Below are 19,349 nucleotides of genomic sequence, written 5' to 3'. Positions count from 1 at the left end.
ATATGCCTGAAAATACCCAAATCCATGCAGGGAAAATTCACCCATCTGCTGCCATTTTTAAACCCTGAGCAGCCTGTGGTACATGAGTCACTCTCAGAAAGCGCTCACAAGGGAGGCATGTTAGCCGAAGGGACAGCAAGGTCACAGCCTGTCCCAGCATGACCTGATGCTGGTGGTCACACCACTATAGGTAAAGCCAAACATCTGGGGCTTCACCACCACTCCCAGCACCAACACCCCCAAGCGATGATGGTGGGTGGCTGCCCAGGAAGACGGAAGAGATGGGGACTGGCAAGCTGGACCCTGCCTCCATGGTTGAGCCTGGGGAAATCTTGATCTCTTCACGCTTCACATCCCCAGCTGCCAAGTGGAGACAACCATCTTCTCTTGTGTGGAGAGAGATGTGGCAGGGGCAATTTTGCACGTTATGTTTGTACAGCACGAGCACAACAGAACCCAGACTTTGTCAGGGGTTTGGAGATGTACTACCAGTAAAATGAATCCCATGACTTATAGAGAACAGAAATTAGTCCTTGGGGTGAGGCTGGTAATTTCTTGAAGCTCTTCTTAGTTACTCTCCAAATACTTCACAGATATTGCCCTTCTGGGAAATGTGTTGAGAACCCACCATAGAAGCTAAGGCTCAGATAGCTTATGCAAGAAGTGACAAAGTCACCAGTAAAACTGAACATAGAATGGAGATTTCTTGGTTCCCAGGGCTATGCCGACAGTGTTGAGACAAAGAAATTCAGCTTTATTCTTTTTCATCCTTTTGGAAGAAAAGCTGCAACAAGATTTTCAGCTTATTTGTAAAAGTTCCTCTCTGTCTCAGGCCTTTTGCACCCTCGTGACTGCTGCATCCTAACACCCGCATGTGTCAATGCTATAAGGAAACAAGATCCCTACTTTACTGTGAAACTACAGCACCAAGTTCATCTCCATGCCTTGGGGAATCTGCAGGAAGAAGCAAACCCAGCTCTGATGCCTCAGTCAATATCCGCGGTACATCACACCCCCCTCCAGCAGGTTACAGCCCAAACAAATGAAGAAGGGTTGTGGGAAGGCATAGCTACCTTGCAAGCAATGGCTTATAGCAAAGAGAAATTGGACTGACCACAATGTTTTGCTTTGTTTGGTTAAGTTGCTTGCTGTTGATATAAGCACTCAATAAAAATTATGCAAAACAAGAAGCACAGAACAGACATAAAGAGCAGAAAAACAGCCTGTCATACACAGACCCTGGGAAGAGCCCTGTTTACCTTTTGCAAACCACAGGTAGCAGTAAAATTAGTAATCGGCAATTAACATCCATTTGTCAATGGTTTCCTGGAAGGCATAACTTTGCTCCCCCTCCCCTTCCTGCCACCAGTACAGGCCTGCTGACAAGCACGCAGGGTCAGTATGACAGCACAAGGGATATTCCAGGAAAGCAAATAACTCTGCACAAAAAGGAGATAGAGAAAGAACCCAGATTTGCTGCTGCTCCTGCTCGTGGCTCAGTTAAAGGTGTTAAGCTCTTCATCTGCTCTTTCGAAACTATCCCAGGTTAAGTGTTGCTTGGGCATCCAGACACTATGAAGATGGACACCCAAAATCAATGTGTATGTCCCCAGTCAATGAAAATTAATGCCTATGAATGCTGTCATGCAGGAACTGGCAGAGATGGCTTCTCCTGTGGGCAACACAGCCACTCTTAACAGAATGCCATTACACCTTTTGGGACACAAAACAAAGAAAAGCAGCCTCCAATCACAACTGGGAAATTAGGGTGGGATTTTGGTGGTATTGTTGTACCCAGTTCTACCAGAGGAAGTAGTAAAATTCACAACGGGAGCTGAACGAGCTGAGGAAGAATGCTTTGGAAAATCCCGCCATCGTTTCCAGGCAGGCAAAGCGTCCCTGCCCACTGTGCATTCCTGCCAAGCAGCCAGTGCAAACACCCTTCCTCTTTCCAGCAGTGCCAGGATTTGCATTGCCCACTACTGGTTGGGATGCCCATTTGAAATCCCAATGGAAAGCTGGGCTTTGACAGCTCCTTTTATTGGGATTAAAGCCAGAGGTGAACACCTCATTGCCGAGCCAGACTGCGAGCCAAGGTCTTTGGAAAGGCCCAAAACCAGGCTAGGTTAGCCAGGATGGCATCAGCCAGTCACCCTGGAGCCTCCAGGACTCACCTTTCTGCAAGATCTCCAGATGTTCCCAAAGGATATCTCCCACAAAGTCAGGCGCTAGCTCCAGGAAGCACTCCTTGCCCAGGGCACAGAGGGCAGCTCCGTTCATGCAAAACTTCTGGAAATCCACTCCCTTCAGGCTAAATTCATTCACCGCCCACATCACCCAGTCCCGCACGTGTGTCTCCGTCCACTGCTGGGGATCTGCAACAAGGGGTTGTAGAAGAGATCCATTAATGAGCAACTACAAGCCATTTCCCCAGGAAAACAAGACAGAAACAGTGCTACAGCTGCACTGCACTTGCACAGCCTCATCCCATAGAGCTTGGCAGTCCACTGGCATAAAGGTAAAACATGGTGGAGGAACACCATACCTACAGTTTGGATCAGCCCTACTGCAGACATATTTCATGCAAGGAATAAGCTTTGGATTTGTTTGGGACTTTTAAAAATTCCACCAGTTCTCTGACCCCTTCTACCACCCATTTCTCCATTTTGCTTGGTTTCTCCCTGTCACCAGCCTCTGGTAAAGGGTTCCTGCTGTTTCTCCATATAGCAGAGATGACTAGCAAACAGAAGTCCTGGAGCTGCCTCCAAAGGAGCAGGTCACCAAAGTTGCAAGAGCAGTCATCCAGCAGAAGTTAGCAGGACAGAGAGGCACAATCTGTCAGACAGGTGTAGTCTGCAAGTGGTACTGAAAGGTTTTGCCTATATGTCCAGATTTTTTCCAGCTGAAGCTGCCAAGAAACAAGGCAATACCACATGAAGAGAATCAACAAAAGAGATGGCAGATGTGGAGAAGGGCAGCCTGGCAGGAGGACACAATCTCTGTGGCTACCACGATTGCTCACTGGGAAACCATGTCTTACCTTTGGGGATTCCCAGCCGCTGTTGCTCTTTTGCGAAGCCACTGAAGGTGGCTTTCAATGCCTGAGACATCATTTCTTTGCTGCTGGGAGTTAATAAAGGCACATCCGCACATTCCATATCTGAAAGAAGCAGGAGAGAAAAATGGCCATAAGGACAGGGAACTGGGAAAGACGACAGGAGTCGTGTTGGCTGTTGAATTGTTCGAGAAACAGAGAAATCTTTTTTTCTCCTGAAATTTTCCCACCCAGACCCTCTAGCCCTACACCTAAACCCTGCAAGTCCATGCGCAGGCTTCTGAAATACAAGAAGAATAATCTTGTACTTCTAACAAGCCTCTACTTAAAGGGTATAAACAAGCCATGTCTGGTAAGCTAGGTTACATGGTGCACATGGTCTCCCTACAAGCCAACCATGAATGTGCTACTGGAAATTCAACGGTGATATCAAAGACCTTTCCAGACTTCTAGCCTGCTGGGCTTCATCACCCCAGTTGGTGTCTGGAGCCTGGGAAATAGCTGAGCAGCTCCAGACACCAATGAAAGTAGAGAGTCCCACACCAGGGTGAGCAATAAAGCAGGGAGAAAAGCATCTCTGAATTACCGCTCCACCTCTGGGCATCCTGGTCCAACGAAAAGCAAAAGGAAAAAATTAATTTTCAAGAATCACGGGCAATCCTGGAAAAAGTAAGCTGACAGCAGGCTGAGGCAGGATGAAGAACCAGCAGAAAACCCATTTGAGGAGGAAGGGAAAACAAAGAGCTGGAAAATCCCACATTAGCACGGAGTTACATCATGCGCAGCCAGTCCGTAGCACGGAGCGACGCGATTCGGGGTGAGTCACTGAACAATGCTCAGCCGCCCCCATGGGAGAGCGTGGGGCCAAGCCAAGAGCCGGGCCTTGCAGTAAGTCCTGATGAGAAGCAAAGCTCTTCCTGTCTTTCTTTTTTTTTCTTCGTCTTCTAATTTATTTGGAAGCAGGCGGATATTTGTAGCCAAAGTTTCATAAACAAAAGCAACCATTTAAAAAAAACCCTCCTTGATCTGAATAAAGGTTTGGCTCTTTTTCATATATTTTAAGCATTCCTGAAAAACAGCTTTCATGGAGAAGGAAAGCCTCATCCAACCACCATCTCAAACAACTGAACTTTATCGGTCTCATATGTAAATCTTCCACCTGAGGCTGGTTGAGCACTGTAGCCTATTGGAAATTTTTCAATGAAAACTGTTCTCAGAGCAAAAATGACAACACGCGCAAGCTCTTTTGGTGTTTTCATGAATGTCTGGATGTAGACATCAAAAATCAAAGAATTCTCTGTTTTGTGGAAACCTCAGCCACCTTGGCTTACCATCGCTCTAAGTTAATTTAAGCTCTGATTTAATAAGCCATTATACCTGCAAAAGACTGGCAAGTGCTTGTTTCAAGCAGCATTGAGCGCATCCCTAACGCAACGGTGAGTCAGGGTGGGAGACAGCACTGCAGCCGCCGAGCACGGGCAGCCCAGTGCAACAAAGCTGCTTTCCAGTCTGACCCAGTCTGGGCTTCCTGCTCCACTCAGGTACCTCCACAGCCAAACTCACAGACACCATTTAAAGTCCAAACAACACAATGTTGGGGTTTTTTTCCAAGTGGGAATCCGGGGATTGGGTCAATAAGCATCCACGTGCAGCTCTGTAGCACAGGGAGAGGGTGAGCATGCTGCAAAGCATCCCTAAATCATCAGCTGGATGCACCAAATGCAATTCCACCGCCAAGCCAAACAGAGCAACTTTTCTGTCTCCATCTTTGCACATTCCACCTACCGTTCCCAACTAAAAGACATGCAAAATGTCAGCCCCTCTATTTGCAGCTCCCTCTAACGTTAGTCACCAAGGCACTCCAGTAATGATTTGCTCAGGTAGGACTAGCAAAATTCCTGAAACTGAGCCTCTCGGGATGCAATTCCTCCCCCTAACCCCACCACATAAATCAAATCACTGTGTGCCTGCCACAGTGGAAGTATCAGGACCTTCAAAAGCAAATAATACATTCAAAGGCTATTTGGCAAATTACACTTCATTATTTACTGGATTTGGCTGGAGAGGGCACGGAAAAATGAGCAGCCACCCTCACTATCTCTGTTCTCCATCTGCTGCGTTGAGATAACACTGGGAGAAAGTGGTTCAGTGCCCCTTTCCCTTCATCCTCATGTTACATTTTAATGCTTTGCTTTCTGTGCTCTGTGGTTACAGGGACCACCCAGGAATCCGCTCCCCTCCGCCGGCTAGTTAAACGGCAGTTCACTGCTCCCGGGTGCTATGGGAAGATGAGTCAGAGTTAGGCTAAGAAAACATTTCTAACCCCAATTTTTACACTGAATCACTCGTGAAAACCTGTGCGGAGATGACTTCCTTAGGCAAGCCACGAAGAGCAACAGGGCAAGGTGAGGTGTGTGCAAAATTGTATTTTTATCTCTGCAATACAAGCGAGTACCTATCACTGTTCGCCCATTTTCTCCTGCAGGATTCATGGGGTTGGGTTTGCACATACCCAGAGAATCAATTTTTCAGTAGCAGAGGATAAGGTTTCGGTTTAGTAAGGTGAACACTGAGCTCTGCACAAACAACATGTCAAAACAGGGAAGACTTAAAAGTGATTCCCAGGGAGAGGTCATCAGAGAAGCAAACAGCCTATTTTCAAATTTTAAAAAAAAAAATTAAAAAGCAAAGTGTCAGAGGAGGGTTTCTATTTAAACACCAAAATAAAGCAAAAAGTGCATTTCAAGGCTTCTCCTTCAAAATACCTTGTACTGGGCAGATTTAGGATTGAAATATCATGTACTTTTTTCCTGTTAGATTGTAGCTACTAGTGAAAAGTTCTTCAGAAGACAAAACAGCCAAAAAGTCCCAAGCCTGCAAACGCTTGCAGAAGCCTTATTTTAGTCAGCAGTGTCCCACATCTATACAAAAGCTCACACGTGTAAAACTAAATGAGCTTGTAAAGCTCTGCATACCTGTTTGTGGACAAGTCTTAGCCGTGTGATCTGAAAGACACAGGGGGGACAGACAGTTTTTAATCAAAATTCTGCCTCTGCGGGTTCTGAGATACTGAATTTACTTAAGTATCATTTTCTTTGTTAATCCCTGCATGTCCAGTGAGCACGATGGGCTTTACCTGGCTCTGCCCGATGCAACTTTGCTGGGTGCAGGGGAGTTACTTCCCAGGGAGGAGAACCAAGCCCTGGTGATGCCCTCCAGCACCCGCAGACAAGTCCTTCGCCTTTAGTTTGGGATGCCTAAAGGTCAGAGCCAAGTAGAATTTCAGTAACAAAAGCAACCCGGGCTTAGCTCCCCCGGTTTCGGCTTTCACTGCCATCTGAAACCTGTTTCCAAGATTTTAATCAAATCTTGCACAAATAAAATGTCTCCTTTTGTGTACCTCCTGCTGTCCACAAAGTACACACACGCATGCATGCATGCACACACACGGGCTCTGAAGAAATGTATGGGAAGGAGCATTAGCCAGCACCAAACCAGCTGTTACACCTAAGCTCAGTTTAGAAATTTCGGGGTTTTAATCTGAAAAGCAAGCAGAGCAGCGGGGGCCAGGCGACCACGGCGTTGCATCCCAGACTCGGTTTGCTGTATCATTTTTATGACGCCCATTAAAGCCTCATCGACACGGCTGCCACGTGCAGTTTGCTGCCTAGATGCCATGTCCTCCACTTGCTGCCACTGCACTGACAGGGAACTGCATTTGATTTTCCTCCTGGGAGACCAGGCAGGGTGTGTTATGGTTTGATTTTTAAACACTAACAGGAGTTGCAGTCACTCTGGAAAATTATGTCACCAGCATCTCCAGCATCTGTAGAGCAGAGATAAGTAATTTGCCTTGCGCGGTGGGAAGGCAGAGAGGGACATCTATTCATCTGGCTGCAGCTTTCCAAAGCAAGGAGGGATCTGGGGGCCCGGTTTGAGACCCCGGAGGCTTCTCAAAACCAGACCTCTATTTTTCCTCCAGCCCCCTGACATCCCTGGGGACAGGACTTAAGAAAGACAAGAGCATGATAACAACCCCGATATTGCCAAGAGCCAGTGTTGCATCCCTATATGGGTTTCATGCTAAGGGGGATCTGCCCAAAACCCACACCCCACTTTTGCTAGGTGTTGCAACAACAGACGTGGAGTCTGAGAGAAAACCAGCCAGCAAATGGACAAAGAGGCCAAGATCACCGAGTTCATCTCCCAGCCAAATTCCCACTCTGCTCTCACCAGGCTCCGCATGTATAAACTATTTCTATGTATCTGATCTTTTTAAAGGACTACGATTTACAAACTTTAGGGATTTTGACCTTAAAACGCAAGCAACTCTGCTGTACGCCAAAGCATTAGCATCTGATTGCATAAGCAAAATAAATGGCAGTAAAGGAAAAAAAGATGCTCTTAGCAGGAGGATGGGAGCAAAGTCATTTTTCACCCGAGTTTCCACTCAGGGTCAAAGCCTCTTTAAAGCTCCCCTCGGCCACTCACTTTTTTTCCCATCAAAAGCTCCAGTGTGTCCTTGTCTGGTCCCTGCTATTTTACCCAGTAGCCTGCGTGTAAATGGATGTACGGCAGGTCAGAGTGGAGCCAGCTGACCCAGCGGCCTCCTCCTGCCCTTGCTCTGATGGATGGACACAAAGGTCAGGAACCCAAAGCGCTGTTGTCTCAGGTAAAAGCCCGCTCCCTGCCCAGCCTCCTTGTCCTCCCCTTCCCAGGCCTGAGACTAACCCCGCAGTTTGCTGATACCGTGAGGATTTCGGGCCCCTTGGTGGCTTGAAAGAGGCACGGGGACAAGTTTAGAAGAAGTGTGTTGGTTTCAAACCAGACCATTTGCAGAGAGTCCAGAAAAACAACTCTCGAAGACTGTGCATCCAAGGGTTGCAAGAATTTGTGCCTGTCTCCCTCAAAAGACCTCAGTCCTTGAGACCTGAGCTAGCTGAGATCCTCCTCTGAGCCCCCACGCATGACACCCCACCTCGAGGTGTCCACGGTGCAGGCCATCCCCCCACCCTGCATGTCTGTGATGGAGCAGGAGTTTCTCAGAGGCAACATGGGTTTGCTCTCCTACTTTCTTCCCACATGCCCACGGTGAGCCCATGACCACCAAGCCCCAAGACTCCCCATCTCCAGCCCACACCAAGCCCAGTGCTACCCCAGCTCATCCCCCCCTGCCGCGCCGAGCCCCCTCCACCCTAGCCTTCACCAGGACCAAAACTAGGGCAGACTTAGTGATGGGGGAGCTGAAACACAGAAGATTTCCCAACGTCCCCCAGCTGGCAGGGTTCAGCAGCCGAGAAACCTTTCTCAGCATAAGAGGAGGCTGGGGAGAGGGGGGCCAGGAGCCGAGACCCTTCCCACGCTCCCCGACAAAGCAGCCCGGGCACCATGGAGGCACCATCTCCCCATCTCAGGTTTCCACCACCACCACCAGCCACCTCCACTCCCCCCGGGGCAGCTTTGCCTTTCCCAGGTGCCCCCAGCTCTGGAGCGGGGACGCCCAGGCTAATAACCCCAGCTGAGCCCCCTGTTATTTAGGCAGGATTAGGCAAAAATTTGTTTGCACTTTTGAACTGTTTTCACAAGCGTTGCCTCTCACTCCCACGCAGGAAGCAGGAGAGGAGCCGGCCTGTTCCAATTAGGGCTCCTTGGACCGAAAGGGCAGCGAAATTCAGGAGGGGGAAAGGGAGAGTGGGACAGAAAGCCAGAAAAAAGGAAACAGAGGGAAATCTGGGAAGCAAGGATGGATGGGGAGAAGGGGTGAGCACAGGGAGAGGCCTTTGCTGGGGATGCGGGGATGGGATGGGAGGAGAGAGGCAGAGGACCAGGCAGTACAGAGGGGAGATTTGGTTCTCGCCAGAGACCAGCCCTGCTTCCTTCTGCAAGGAATGGCACAAAAGGCACAGACATTTGCTATTTTAATTTAAAATAAATATATTACTTAAAAAAAAAAAAAAGAAAAAGAAAAATAAGTCTTTTTTTTTTCTCCTTCAAGCAGTGAAAAATAAATACTCTAAGATGAAAGCTGGGCTTCAAGAGAAAAACAAGAGAGGAAACCGAAAGCCCACACTGCTTAGCGCTGCAGAAAGCACAACAAAGCCCGCTTTCTTCCGGCATTCAGCAGCTTTCTTATGGAGATGTGGTGTGTCATGGGGGCGAGCTCTTCCCCTAAATAAAGGGCCTGAAAACTGTCTTCCCTAAATGCAGATAAAAGCATTTCTTCCAAGTTTGCACTCCCAGCACTTAGAGCATCACAGGGAGCGAGGAAGGGGAAAGGTTAAGACAAGGGTGAGATGCCAGGATGCTCTGCTAGGCCTCAGGTGTTGGGGTAAATTGCTTCACCTCTCTGTAAAATGGAGACACCCTCGCTTGGGTGCAAGCTCGCTAGAAGAGGGTGCTCGGGGGAGATGTGCCCATGAGGAAAACTGGACACAGAGCAACCAAAAGGTGAGGGAGGGTTTGTTTTGGTCCTGGGTATCTTGCAGCTGGTGAGGAACCAGGCAGCAGCACCGGCAGGTGAAAGGATGCTTCACCCACTATCCCAGTGCTATCAAAGTCACAGGCTTCGCCTTCCAAGCCTGCCTGCTGCCCTTGTTCAGGCTCCTTTCCACTCCCCCTCTCTCTCTCTCCCCGACAGCTTTATAACGTGGGTGTTGGATGGAGATCCTGGGAAAGCGGCATCCCCTGCAGTCCCAGGAGCTCGCAGGGGAACAGCAGCCTGGTGGTCAGCTCACTCGGTCCTCCCTGGCTTTTGTGGGGGAGAGGAAGGAAAGACGTGCTAGAGAAACCCCTGGACTGAAGCTAAGCAAAACCACAGGGCTTCAGTCAATGCTCAATTGCAATGCTGCAATTACGGGAAAGTTTCCCCAGCCTCAGCAGGCAGGGCCAGAACCTACGGTTCAGCTTCCTGCAGCAATGTGAAGCGGGGCTTCCCTCAGTCAAGGGCTTCACTCCGTCCTCCCCATTTCAGCTGCTAGAAGGAGCACAGATGGATAAAAGCAAGCACCGGAGAGATGTGGCCACCTCTGAGGATGGGGAACGTGGCCACAGTTTAACAATGCTTGTCAAAACTGTGCAAAGCAGTCAGCAAAAAAGATTTTTCCGTCAAGACGAAGCAACAGCAGAGGTTAGGCTGTGCTACGAGGCCAGCATGGTTTAGCTCCAGCACCGCCATTAACGGAACACAAGCACCCCCCACAACGGCAAACACTCGTGAATCTCGTGAATCTGCTTTGAAATGGCTTCTGTCGCTTTAAATTTAACAGCGTCGCAACTAAAAACTTGTGCAAACCTCTTCCGAACCCGCCGGCCTGACGGCAGAGTCCGGGGTTAATTAAACCCGTGCAAAACCCGAGCGGAGGCTGAGCTCACAGGTCACTGCTCTGGAGATAACCAGACAAGGAGGTTGCAGCCAACGCAGAGGCAGCGAGCAACAACCTCCACGTGCCCAAACCGCTCCTGCTCGGGACTCGAAGCCTCTTCCTGCAGCGGTCAGGCCCTTATTGCCCTTCACCCTCCCGCTTCCCAATCGAACATCACATGAGCTGGGGCGTCCCCTCTGAAGATTGGATTAGCATCTCACTTTCAGGCTTGTTTGCCTCCGATCCTTCCTAGCAGGGCTGGGAGGACACTCCCTGCCTCATGCAAACCTGAGACACGCTTCCCCTGTGATAATTCGCTCTAATCCCCGCTAACCGCACTGCTAAAGAGCTCTAATCCCCATGCACAGGCACACACGCACTAATGGGAGCGCGGGGTGGGCTCAGCAAAGCCTGTAATGGACACCCAGTCCCTACTGAAAGGAGGTCAAGTGTAAATAGCAAGCCCAGGTCATGCCCGTGTCAGCTGCCCCGCATCAGTGCTCCAGCTCCGGGAGATGCTCCTCTGCAAACAAGCAGCTAAAACCTGGCTCTTCACACCCCGAGTCCCAGCAGTGAAGCTCAAATTGCTCAACAGCAATGAGAAAAAAAGGGAAAACCTCCAAAACCCCAGCGATCCCCACCGAACAAACAACTAGATATTCATTTGCTTCTTGGAAGGGTGCCCGAGGTATTCAAATGGCTCACGCCTGGGACCAGAAGCCTCTTGAAATTCCTCGCTCTCTTCGGGCTGGGCTAAGAGCCCTGCAAGGCCAGCCATGCTGGCTTCACCGCCCTGGAGGTTTCTACAGCCACAAGAGCACGGCCTGAGCCCTCCCAAAGCAAACCCACGGCCGGGCTCTGGCAGTCCATGGAGGCGACAGTGGTCCAGGTCATCCACACCCAGCGCTTCCCACCATCCGCGAGAACATACATTTCTTTCCAGCCAGGTTAAAACCAGGACTTCTGCTGTTCTCACCTCAAATCTCTGGCTGAGGATTCCATTTCTGGCATCTTCAATGAAGAAGTGATGCGACTGGAAGATTTGTCTGAAGAGAAGGATGCATCCAAGTACCCTGACATAGATTTACCCTGGGGTGCAAAAGCACACACGGGATGCTACCAAGGTACTACTGTAATCACACCCAAGCAGTTCAGATTGAGCATTTCTCTATGCAGACAAGCCCCCACTCTCTCCTCCAGACATTAATCTCCCTCTCCTTCATCATCCAGGGATAGGGACAAACACGCAATAGGGATTCAGCTCCAATGCCTCCAGCTGCTTGCTCCAGGGAACGATGGGGCTGCCAAACCACACGTGATAATCTCCCAGAAAAGGGAGAGCAGAGATTTTGCAAGGCCGGGTTGAGGTTAATGGGCAGTGCATTGTGCGAGGAAGATGCTGTCAGGATCGGAAGTGTGAAAAGAGAAGGCTGAGATCTCTTGGCAGGGCTGTCCCCTTGCAGCAGGGCTAAGGGCCAAGGAAACTTCCCTCATGTTGAGCTCTTTCATCACCCCACAAAGAGATCCCAACCCCTCTAACTCAGGTCAAACACACCTCAATGCCAACACATTTTGTAAGCAGCTACACGTGACCTCACAGTTCGGGGTGGTTTCATTGCATACCCACGGCCACGTGAAATGACTCCATGCCCAGAATGAAAAACCAATTGTTTGTGCTGCCCATCACCACGATATGACACACTTCTGATGTAGATGGACTCCACAGATGTCCCTGCTGCTGGAAGCCCACTGGTCCTAAAAAGGAGCCTCAATTATCCTTGCCTCAGGAAGGGATTAGACATGCAGATGCTCAGTCAAACGCCTCCAATTTGTCTGTCCCAAGGAATTCCTCAACCTTCACTTGATATTCAGCCCAAGTCCTGCATAACTGATCTCTCTGTGTCCTGGCCTTAACCCTTGCCCCCAGGCTGAGTCAATGCCACGTCATGCCAGACACGAGGGTACCACATGGCAGGACACAGCCTGAAGTGCCCTCAAGCTAGGATGATGTTCAACCCCCAAAATACCTCCTTCCACATCAAAGTCGCTCTCCTCCACTCACCAGCTCTCTCATTCATAAACCAAGAATGTTTGTTAAAGCTGGAAGGGCTGGACCTGCTGTGGAGACACATTGGTGCTGTCCATACAATAAAAGTGCCTACTGGTCACGAGTGGAAGGTGCCTACAGATATTCCTACAGCATTCCTCAAGCCCAAGACATCTCCACATGATGCAGAGAGCACGAAGCCAGTGATGCAGAAGGGATCAAGCTGATGACGAGGAAGGGAGGCTCGGCAGCTCCGGGTCACCTCCCGAGCACGCAAGCTGCCCCAGGGCAGCAGGGTACGGGGGCGCAGCTTGCCACATTGCTCTGCAGCTGCAGATTCCTGCCGCCCATCCCACCCCCACCTCCGCAGCCTTCCTGGCCAACCCTTCCCTTCAGGGCAACGCCAGCCAGACGTACAGCCAAGCAGGCAAAAAAATGCGGCCGATTGCTCAATGGGAGGGTGCAAGTTGCAGCGTATCACATCCCCCATGGATTGCAGAGGGATTGCTGCCGCTGCCTTACCCAGAGAAAGCCCTTCTTCTAATATTAGGCTTTTGATAGCATCTTTTTTTTTTTTTTCCATACAGCAGGGAGTGTTTCAGCTCTGCCCAGGAAGCACAAGCAGTGCTCGATGAAAAAGGCGAATGTGTGCAGAGGAGGAGAAGCAGCCCAGGAGCTTTACTCTGTCCTCACCTGGTGACCATCAGGTCCCCATCTCACCACCTCGTCCCTTTCTGCCCAGGGACCTGCCACCACACACAAGGACTCCAGGTCTGTCCTCCCTTATCAGGCCGAGCTGTCCAGTTGTCTTTGCAGTTACCAAAGGAGAAGAGGAGAGATTAGGGTATTTAGCTTTGAAATCAAACAAATAATTGCACAGGCTTTTTGCAAACAGATCAGGGTTGGGAGGTCAGAGTGCAGCTGGCAAATCTCAGCACTGTTTGCTCTGACTAAGTAATATTAGATCAAGGATAATCAATCATTTTAATCAACAAAATTATTTATAACTCTTTAGAGCAAATAGTCAACTCTGCAAGCAGGTGCCAAGAGATGGCAGGTAGCATAACGATACACATACCTCTAATTCCCCTGTGGTAGATAGGGATTTACTTCCTTGCATCACTGGATTTACTGCCACTGAAGACTTGCACTCGCAAGTACCTTGACCCCTCCTCTCCGAAGTATCCTTCTTCCCTCTCTGTGGCTCACAAATACACACAACAGGCCCCTGCAGCTGAAATCAAAACCAAAGTAGCTCGCAATATTCACTGCACACTCCAAGCATCTTCCCTATGCTAGCTGCATCTCTCAGCGCAGCATCATTTAACAGGAGGGGAGAAAGAACCAACTAAACAGAAGAGGCAAAAGATGCTCAAAGCAAAGGTCCTGCTCTCTTTGCTTTGCTGCCTGAGCCAGCCCCATCTCCTCCGTTCTCCAGGCAGCCCTCAGGGTTGTGACTCCACTAATGCCACCAAATGACACCTCCACGAGCACCATCCACATCCCAGCCCACGAACAAGAGCCACACACGCTCTACAGCCATTGCACATTGAACGTTTCCACCCACCAGCCCTGGGACGGGCGCGCTTTACACAGCAGCGGATGACCCCAGCAGCCACAAACGGGGGAGGATTTTGCCGGCTGGACTGAAAGCCGTGCAAGCAAACGTATCGCTGGGCCAAGGCAAATGAGGGTCAGCTTCACATCGGCCTTGGGGCCAGGAGGGGACAAGGGACAAGGCCATCCCTCGATGCCGCCTGCCAGCCCAACATTGTTTCACCCCCCTGTCCCCAGAGAATAAACCAAGGTGTTCAGCTCCTCCAGTGATGAAGGCCAGAAAGGGCCCTGGGAGAAACCTGGGAAGGGAAACTCTCCAGCCCACGCCAGAGAGAGTGCCTTAGAAACACCGATGCCAAACCAATTTCATTTCACAACATCCCAGGAACAATTCTCCCGGTACTATTCATTTTTAAGCAGACAAGGAAACGAAGGCAAAGAACAAGGGGATTTTCCCAAGCACACCAGGCAGCTGAAGAGCCCCGAGATTAAGCCTCTTCCATCCCAGGGCAAGCACAGAGCTCCTGGGCTTTGCCCCTTCTGGACTATACCATGCAGCCTCCAGGTTATCAAGCATCCCCATGCATGAGAGCAAGGGTTTTCCCAATCAACCCTGGGAAGGTCTTCATTTCCAGCTCCTACTTCGAGGAAACTTCTCGCCAGGGAAGGGACCAGCGCAGAGACCGGGCCAGACAAAGGCCTGGGAAGATGAAAAAGGTGGGAGTGAGCTGGAGTAAGCGGCCAAAAATGAACTGGGCTGCCCCATCAGCTTCAGTCATCCCAATCCCAGAGCCAAGGCTTGTCCAGGATGGAGATTATGTCACCTATTGGGCTCAGCCTGGAGAGACGGGAGAGCGGGCAGGGATAAATCAGAGCAGCTGGAGGTGCTCAGATTTGCCCAGAGGAAGCCTGAGCTTGGAAACCTCAGTGAAGACTGGGGGGAGAGAGGCTGAGACACTCGCGGCCCTCGCATCCACCCCGCGCGCAGCATCCGGAAGCTATTAAGGAATTACTGCCTCTCTGGCCCCGAGCCTTCCCCGGCAGAAGTGCCTGGGAGCAGATGGTGAAAGGGCTGATTGAATTCGGCTGCTCAGGCCAAGAGGCTATTAGGAGGAGACGTAAATGGAGGAGGGGGTGGAGGGGGTGTCATTTGGCAACTCAGGAGCCGGGAGCCCTTGCCAGGAACTCTGGGAATCCTCCACCGACCGTAACAAGCTTGGAGGAGCTTCGGCAGGGCTCTGGATGGGCGGCTCAGGGGTGTGAGCCTTCCTGCTGCCCTTGGTGGCTCGGCCCCAAGCTCCTGCTGCTTAGGGGCTGGAGAGAAACCGTAAATATACAGGGAGCAGGAGCCACAGGCTGGTTCCTCTCCCCAGACATCTTCATCTCAAAAGGCAGCATGGCCACCACGGTGGACGGGCACCCTTCCAAGGAGGCAGGACGCCTGCAGAGACCTGTGTCCCTGCAGTCACAGCCCCAGGAGCTGTGTGCTCCAGAGCCTTGATCCCGGTTGTACAAAGGAGGTATGAGAGCTGTCAGGTCAGCAGCCCTGCTCGCCTACGGGGCCAGCCTTCCTCCCAGAAAAATGCAGGTTTGCAAAGATCCTTGATTCGCAACCTGGTCTAATCCCACCCCATCCCCAGCGCCTGTGGGAAGGCACTGGGCATGGGACCAGACCTCCCAAAGTGCCTTCAAAAGGCAACAGGACTCAAGTGACTCCGGATGGTGAGGAGGTAAGAAAAAAAGGCCAGGGCAAGAGACACATATAGGATGAAGAAAAGCCAACAGGCAAAAAAAGCGTAAATACCACTCACGAGTCATCCACGGTGCCAGCCCTGCTGAAGGTAATGCCAGCGTCCGAGCAAAAACACTAATGAATAACCGAAATTGCCTGGGGATGAAGGAAGGATTTAAATCCCTCCCTGGGAAGTGGGGGAAGAAAAAGGAGGAATGACCCAAAAATCAACACAACCCCAAGCTCTGGGCTCCCCGCCCTGGCAAGACAGCTCCAGCTCCCCACAGCCCTGTGCCTCCAGGGGGACACGCACCGGTGCCAGGGCCCTCACGCCGCCCTGTCTCCAAATTCATCCCTCTTTTTCCAGCGGAGAAAGGTCCGATGAGTCCCCCTGGGCTGCCTTGGCTGACTGCCCCGGCTCCCCGAGGTTGGGAAATCAAGGAGCCTCGTCAGGGCTCTGCCGGAGGGGCCGGCACGGAGCGCTCCATGACCGTAAGGGGATCTTTTCGGAGCAATCTTTTCCGAGACAAGTCATGAGATTATTTCTTGCCTGGAATTTGCTCCCGCGGCTCCCATCAGCCCCGGACTGCTGAGTCAAGAGACCGCCGGGGCTGTGCCCTCCAGATGAGTAAATAAATTGCCATGGGGAGTGGTGGGGCAGCTGGGGGGGGGACGGCGCCCCGGCTCGGCACCGGATGGAAGGAGGGAGGGGACCCGATGACTCCTCGAGCCTTCGGCCGGGGACGCAGCCCGGCTTGGCAGCCGGCTTTGCTGCTGCTTTGCAACGCACCGAATTAGTCACCAGATTAGCGAGCGCAGTTACACACGCTGGCGCAGAGCTGTTTAAAGGCACACTATCCCTCCCCTTTGCTTTTCTTCTTTTTCTCTGGGGTTTTTTTCCCCCCCTTCTTCCTTTTTGTTTTTTTTTTTTTATTTGAAATTTTTTTTAGGCCTAACTCCAGCTTTCAGTGAGTGCTTAGGACCAGCAGCCAGCAAACTCCTGGGGAAGCCGAGGAAGAGGCAGTCCTCAGTCATAGCCTGAAGATGCCAAACGGCTTGGGCTACCAGCAAGGGGGCTGGTCCAGCCCCGGACCAGCTCAGAGCAGGGGCAGCCCCCTGCTCCCTGCCAAGCCCCCTTCCCTCCTCACCCTGTTGACATTACACTAGTCCAGCGGGCAGCCAGGTCACTCTATAGGATCCATATGGCCCCGGCTGCTCGGGGCTCGGCTGTTTGAAAGCAGGAACGTGCGAGAGTCATCCAGCTCGAAGGCAAAACAGGCGCACGGCCGGGGCCTTTCAAGTTGCAAGCTTTAGAGCCAGCTTCAAATCTGGAGCCGCTTAAAGGGATGGAAACCAGCCCCAGTGACTAACCACCCTGCCGGGTCACGGCTACTGTGACAGCTCTGAAACCCCACTGCTGACGCTGGAAAGCGAAACTTTCCCAGCGCTGCAGAGGCACCGGGCTTCCCAGAACCAGGGACAGCCCTCTGACATCAAGCCCAAATTTCTTCGTATCCCTTCGAAAGGACGGGTCCGGGAAGCGCCATGGGGTTGGGGCATGGGATGGGGAGCCACGATGCTGCTACCAGCCTGCCGGACTCATCTGCTGCCTGTGGCTGATGCTGGGGATTGAGTAAATGAGTTTTTCCCCACTTCTGGCTGCAAACGAGGAGGAATTGCATTTACTGACCTCACGAAGCGGTCTGGAGAGACGGAGCGGTTGGGTAACATGCCTTGAGCATTTTAAAAGAGAAAGCACTTGGCACTGCATTTTAAAACCGCTTCTAACAATAATGTGTAAAAAAAGAAGAAGAAAAAAAAAAAAAAGACCCAAATTTCACGTGTTCCACTACATCTTTTTTTAATTTTCCAGTGGAAAAAGCCAGGAGTACTCAGCTTTTGCAAGTTGTTTCTTCTGATGGTTCAGGTTTCGGTAAACAATTTCTCAAAACTAAAAGGTAAAAAAAAAAAACAAAACCAAACCTTGCTGCTTCCAGAACACTGACCAAAATTAAGTGGTTTTGCACAAACACATGCAGACACCTACGAAAAAAAAACTTTCATGTGGGTCAAAAAGCCACATTTTGATTATTGTGATAGATGGTGCTGACGGGGAGGGGGGAAAGCAACAGAAAACAAACCCCAAAGCACTTCCCAGTGTCTGGCTCCAGTTTCTGGGGTCTACTGGCTGCAACGTCAGCAGCAGCTTTCCCTTAGTCAGCAGTTTTATCCAGGGACCTCCAAGGACATCCCAGGAGAGGCAGCATCCCAGTGGAAATCCCAGCCCAGGACTCCAGCCACCATGAGGACATGCAACCCTCATCCTACTGTGCAAGACATTTGGTTCCTGGAGGGACGCGGGGCTGCGCCATTTGCCTCCCCCACAGCCTAGCTCCCAGCCCAAATCAGTCAACCAGTACACCCAAACTGGAAAACCCAAGAGGCAGATGGGTCCTGGCCTGCCTGGTGCTGTGGAGGAGCCAGAGACGTGCAGTATGGCTTAACACAGACCGTAAGGAAACCTAAATACTGCAGGTAAAGGGAGACCTGGAGCACACGGCTCAGGATGCTCCCATGTCCCTGCTGCAGCGTAATGGGGGCACTGTGCCTCAGTTTCCCCTAGAACCAAGTCTCATCAAGCCTTTCTTCAACATCTTTCGGGGTCAGAGGCCCCAAAAGCATGCTGCATTTAAAAAAAGGCAAAGTCCCACTGGCTGCCTTCTCCTGCGCTCCCCACCAGCCATCTGAAGAATGCCTTGGAATCACGTCAAATATTTGAAATGAGATGGGGGGGCGAGGGGGCACGGGAAGGGGAGAGCTGGGGGAGCCGCTCCACTTTTGACTCAGTGTCTGGCTTCTTTCATCAAACCCACATTCCTACTCATGCCATCACCCTCCGGGAAAGTGCGACAACGTACATAATCCATGTGGAGCCAATTTAAAATCCCCTCCGTGTAAGAAAATGCATTTTGTTCATTAACAAGCTCTGAACGCTTAGCTGGGGTTATGAGCCAGCCTGCAGCTCCACAGCCACCCCAGCAACACGGTCTTCAGCGGGGAAGGTTTCCAATGCACAGCCGTGTCCTAGAGGAGAGCAATCCTCCCTGCAAACCCACCCAGGGTGCTGGGGGATGCTGAGCCAGTGCGGCTGAGCCCACCACACACTTGTTGCAGTCTCAGTAACGCTGGATTTTCTGCACCAGCCACCTGAGAGGCAGGTCTCTGCCTCTTCTGGCTTCAGAGGAAAGGTTTAACTGGAGCAAAAAAAGCTGGAAAGCAGGGGATTGCTGGAGCAGGGGATTGCTGCTGTGTCCAACACCAGCCACAAGATGATGGGGACGGGAATTCCAGCCCCAGAACCCGACCAGCTCAGACGCAGACAGAGCCCTACGACTTTGCACATCCCAATCCACAACGGGGGCTGCCGCCAGCACACAGCAAATAGCTGAGGGCTCACGGTGACCTCTGATCTTCAACTCTCATTCCCAAACCAAAGGGAGCCACAAAAACAAGGGGATTTTCCTCTCTGGGAAAGAAAGCTGCTATTTCTTCCTCACATTTGTAATATTTTTCTGGCAGGTTATATTTATCCATGGG

At 51.1% G+C, this 19,349-nt stretch overlaps 1 protein-coding gene across 3 annotated transcripts in view; it reads right to left on the bottom strand.

Annotated features, from left to right (window-relative positions):
* The window catches only part of ETS1 (ETS proto-oncogene 1, transcription factor), a 78,407-nt gene that overhangs the window by 21,779 nt on the left and 37,279 nt on the right, over positions 1-19,349 (bottom strand). For all 3 annotated transcript variants that reach the window (XM_075034911.1, XM_075034910.1, XM_075034912.1), the window contains 2 exons: positions 3,041-3,160; positions 2,175-2,375 (listed from right to left, as the gene is read on the bottom strand). In XM_075034911.1, coding sequence (XP_074891012.1) covers positions 2,175-2,375; positions 3,041-3,160 — 321 coding nt within the window. The remainder of the gene's footprint in view (positions 1-2,174; positions 2,376-3,040; positions 3,161-19,349) is intronic.

Source organism: Buteo buteo, chromosome 9 (genome assembly GCF_964188355.1).
Source record: "Buteo buteo chromosome 9, bButBut1.hap1.1, whole genome shotgun sequence".
NCBI lineage: Eukaryota > Metazoa > Chordata > Aves > Accipitriformes > Accipitridae > Buteo > Buteo buteo.
The sequence above is the reverse complement of the archived record's forward strand: the minus strand, read 5'-3'. Positions and strand labels throughout refer to the sequence as shown.